The 4,685-nt window shown below is 36.2% G+C and overlaps 1 protein-coding gene across 1 annotated transcript in view; it reads right to left on the bottom strand.

The window, feature by feature from the left end:
- The window catches only part of LOC107600253 (contactin-associated protein-like 2), a 33,122-nt gene extending 30,736 nt beyond the window's left edge, over positions 1-2,386 (bottom strand). The window contains exon 1 of the mRNA XM_016292097.1: positions 2,269-2,386. Coding sequence (XP_016147583.1) covers positions 2,269-2,386 — 118 coding nt within the window. The remainder of the gene's footprint in view (positions 1-2,268) is intronic.
- Between the last annotated feature and the right edge of the window lie 2,299 nt (positions 2,387-4,685).

Raw genomic sequence — 4,685 nt, 5'->3', positions numbered from 1 at the left:
TGGCGCAAGCTACATTAAAGTGATTATTACGTTTTGAATATGGATATTTTTCTTACAAAAACGCGGAGCCATGTGAGACACTTGTTTTTATGAATGGGCTATTTTTATTTCACTTCTTTTGGACTGAAGCAATGCAACACCCACTGAGTGGCATTAAACAGCTTGAAAGATCAAAGACAATTTTTAATATAACTCCGACTGGATTCGTCTGAAAGAAGAAAGTCATATACACCTAGGATGCCTTGGGGGTGAGTAAAACGCAGCCTAATTTTCATTTTTGGGGGAACTAACCCTTTAAAAGAAAAACCCTGAGTTAATCCCTAAACACTAGTGCAGTGATGGTGAATGCCTATGAGCGCTACAATTAGAGCGAGAGGACGATTTCTCGGAGGATATTCTTTGACCGAACACCAGAGTGCTCATATATTGATCGTGATCTTCCCCTGAGATTAACCCGGAGAGCCTCAGATTCTCATGGATTCAGCACTGATCTCTCTCTCCAGCCTCAGGTGCTGTTTAATACGACTCAGATCACTGATATGAGCTCTACAGCACGTACATGAGAAATGGAGGTAATATGAGAAAGGAAAAACCACCTGGTCGCTTCATTTAGGATAGTCCTAACAAGAAACAGATAAAATTGCAAATACTGTATCAAATCATTCTTCATCGAAAAATTGTTAATGTCATGGAACTAGATCAAGTGTGGCACTTCAAGTTTCCAGCATTAAGTGACTTTTCTGCTTTTAACTAAATTGAAAATACTACACAATGCAACAATATTACAGGCAATAAGAACATTTTTGAGCAAACTTTTGCTAACTTTCACCAGAACAGCCACTGTGTGTGTGTTAAAAAAAAGTTTTTGTTTACATAAAATACAGTATGTGTGTGTACACATGCATGTAGGCCTATATATTTTAGAAAAAATATGTTATGTTTATATATCAAATACATACATACAGTATATATATATATACAGATAGATGTGCAAATTTATAAGATCATACAGAAAACAAGGTGACATGCCTGATTTGAGCATTTGAGTTGTTAAATAGTGAAGAATTTAATTTAGCATTCATTCTGAAGAGCCGCAGAGCGTTTTTACATTCATGATTCACGAGTTCACTTCACTTCTCTCTGACTGAAAGGAAAAACAACATGCCTTTTGTTCATCAACACTGTCTTGCATGTGTCCTTTTCATTTATCTAAGGCTTTTTGTTCAGAACACCGACTGAATGCTTTCACTGAAATGGTATAATGTGCAAAAACATGTCGGTACACTGAAGTCCAAGTGCTGAGGGGCAAAAAAATGCTTTATAATCAATACTGTTATGGTCAAGCGCTTTCAGGTCCTCATCTCTTATTAAGACTGTTAGAGGATCGACTAGCTGATGGTGTAGAGAGGTGACGTCCGTTAAATAAACAACAGACTGCCACGTCTCTAATTTTCTCTCTGTTTTGATACGTTTAAAGTCACCTGTTGAACTGAGTTGCATTAAAATAACGTGGAACTGACTAGTGCTGGGCAACGATTAATCACAACCAAAATAAAAGTTTTTGTTCATATATGTGTGTGTGTGTGTGTGTGTGTACTGTATATTTATTATGTATATATAAAGACACAGACATACAGTATATATTTTGAAAATATTTACATGTATATATTTATATTCATATAATTATATTATATATACATGCATGTGTGTGTATTTATATATATACACAATAAATATACACAGTACACACACATATTACGCACACAAAAACTTTTATTTTGGATGCGATTAATTGCGTTGCCCATCACTAGAACTAATATGTAAAACTTTCATCAGACCAGTATATATTTTGAAAATATTTACATGTATATAATTATATTATATATACATGCATGTGTGTGTATTTATATATATACACAATAAATATACACAGTACACACACATATTACGCACACAAAAACTTTTATTTTGGATGCGATTAATTGCGTTGCCCATCACTATATTATATATACATGCATGTGTGTGTATTTATATATATACACAATAAATATACACACACATATTACGCACACAAAAACTTTTATTTTGGATGCGATTAATTGCGTTGCCCATCACTAGAACTAATATGTAAAACTTTCATCAGACCCTAATTGTAGGATAAAATATCACACATATGAAAGAAATATTACAAATTACATCTCTTTTAAAGTCTCTTCTAGAGCAAAATGGGGCTTAATGAGCAAATGGAAACTTTTGAGCAGGACCTACTTCTCAGAGTTTCTCCTGAGAAAAAGAAAAAGTCTGCCGTCTCACTATCTGAGGACATGAACACGTGAACTTCATCTCCAGAGCTGCTCTGAGAGTCGTGAGAAGTGAATTTCACCATTTCATTTGAGAAAACTATCATCATATCATATACACACAGAAACTGACAAACTGCCAAAATAAAGAAATTATGACAGAAATATAGTATTAGTAATGCACAGTAGAATGAACACAAAAATAATAATACAGTTTATTAAAACATTTTTAAGGAATATCACACAATATTTTTCATCCATGTTTTAATTTGAACTGTAAACCTCTTGTAACAATAGGTCCACTGAAGGCTAGTTTAAGAACCCAAGTGCAGCTTTATTCCAAAAGTAATCCAAAATACAAACATAATCCAAACAGAGACTCGACTTGGCATGAACAGACTTGACTCACAGACAGCAGGTTACAACATCAATACACAACAAGAGACAAAAGGCTTGTTCGACTCGCAAAGATTGGCTGCCGCCTGACAAAAGCAATGCATTCTGTTTAGAACATTTGTCCGACTTTGATCAGCACTGAAGCCGCCATGTGCCATCAAAGTACCGCGAGAGCAAAACGAGACCAGCCGCCGAGGTCAGGCGCTGCAGTTGCTTAAAATCGGCTGCGAGAGCCTTGATGACTACACACTTTATTCTCATTGGTCAGATTCTGTGATGACAAGCACGACGTGTGTTGCGTGTTTATTCTAACAATTCGATTTCAATAATGCTCACAAATCTGTTTTTATACGAGTAAAAGCTTTTTTAGTGTAGTCGCACTGTTATCTTGAGTCATTTTGATCAAAAACACTGATAAAAGCATATATACCCTAGGGCTGGGCGGTATATCGAGTTTGTACGATATATCGATATTTTCTTTATAAGCGATTCGATATGAGGCAATACAGTTTATATCGATATACAGTAGTTTGATACGAGCGCATCTGAAAATATAGCGGAGGACACAGACTGAGCTGCTGCGGAGAAAGTGCATAATCCAATTTGTTCTAAACATGTGACAAGCTTCATATTGAGGCCTTTAAAAACTGGTAAGACATTGTTTATAGTTTCATTTCGCATATTAATTTAAGTGGCTCGGCCCGTCATGTGCTCTGAAAGAAAGGCTGCGTGTGCACTAGGCTACTCGCGCTGTTTAATGTGTTTAAGATGTGCTGTCTTCCTGAATGCATAACTTACATTTCACAGGTATATTCTCCATCTGTAAATGTTGGAAAGCCATGGAAATATTTCCATTTTTCTGTCAGAAGTGCATGAGCCTTCTGCTTTGGGATTCTCCGCTAAACTTCACAGACTTGGACCTGTGCGCGCCAAACAGACAGAGCTCAATTAAATAGGAGTGCAATAATTCTGACTAAAATATACATTTCGCTGAAATATTTGTAGTTGGACAATAAATGTGACATGTAGAATTTTAAACCTACAAGTAAGTCTATTTTTATGATAGCACTGACTGTAAAGTGACTGTAATGGGTTAATCAAAATAGCCTAACACAACTCTGTGCTTTTGTCCTCATTTATTTTAATTTTTAGTTTAGTGAATTTAACTTCCGCTTGAAAAGCCTTATTTTTGTTTTTAGATTGCACTGTTACAATGTTAGAATGAAATGTGATATTAACCCTTTTTTGCACATAATATAAAGGCTTACATGGTTACATTCACTTTATTTGTTTTCATAGCCTTTAATATGTATTGTTTTGTTGGACAACATTGGGCGGTAAGTGAAATATATATATATTAAATACTGATTTTTTTAATCCAAATACAAAAACGAAAATACCGAGATATATACCGTATATCGCAAATCGGCCAAAAAATACAGAGATATGAATTTTTGCCCATATCGCCCAGCCCTAATATACCCCCACTTCATTGGTATTTAGTAGCCTATATGTTTATACTGAACTTTATTCTTGAACAGATGACGCTGTATTAAGCAGCATATAAAAAGTGTTTCTGTTGCTCATAAAAACCTTTCTGTGTATTTGACAATATTGCATTTAATTCAATTTATCTGTGATAAGAGTATGCAAACACCGTGAGAAGCGTCACTACCGGGAGCAGAAAGTGTCCGACTTGACGTCTCCTCTTTTAATTCCGCCCCGACTGAAAGCGGCTGCTCTCACCAGCCGGTGGTAGGCTAGTGTAGCCTAAAGGCTACATGAGGGCTATATATACCAAACAATTAGGGTCACATGATACAATCCAACCGATGGGAAACGAGGCACATGACTAAAGCAACCAATCACCACATGACACATTAGGTGCGTTCGACTTCATGCAGCGCCGCGCAAACCGATCGGCGGCTGACTTGAAGCAGTGCATACCGGTTAGAAATTTTGTCCGACTTGAACCGGCGCCGACGCTAC

The sequence above is a fragment of the Sinocyclocheilus grahami genome, unplaced genomic scaffold (assembly GCF_001515645.1).
Source record: "Sinocyclocheilus grahami isolate Dianchi unplaced genomic scaffold, SAMN03320097.WGS_v1.1 scaffold280.1, whole genome shotgun sequence".
Taxonomy (NCBI): Eukaryota; Metazoa; Chordata; class Actinopteri; order Cypriniformes; family Cyprinidae; genus Sinocyclocheilus; species Sinocyclocheilus grahami.
This window is presented reverse-complemented; position numbering and strand designations above follow the sequence as displayed.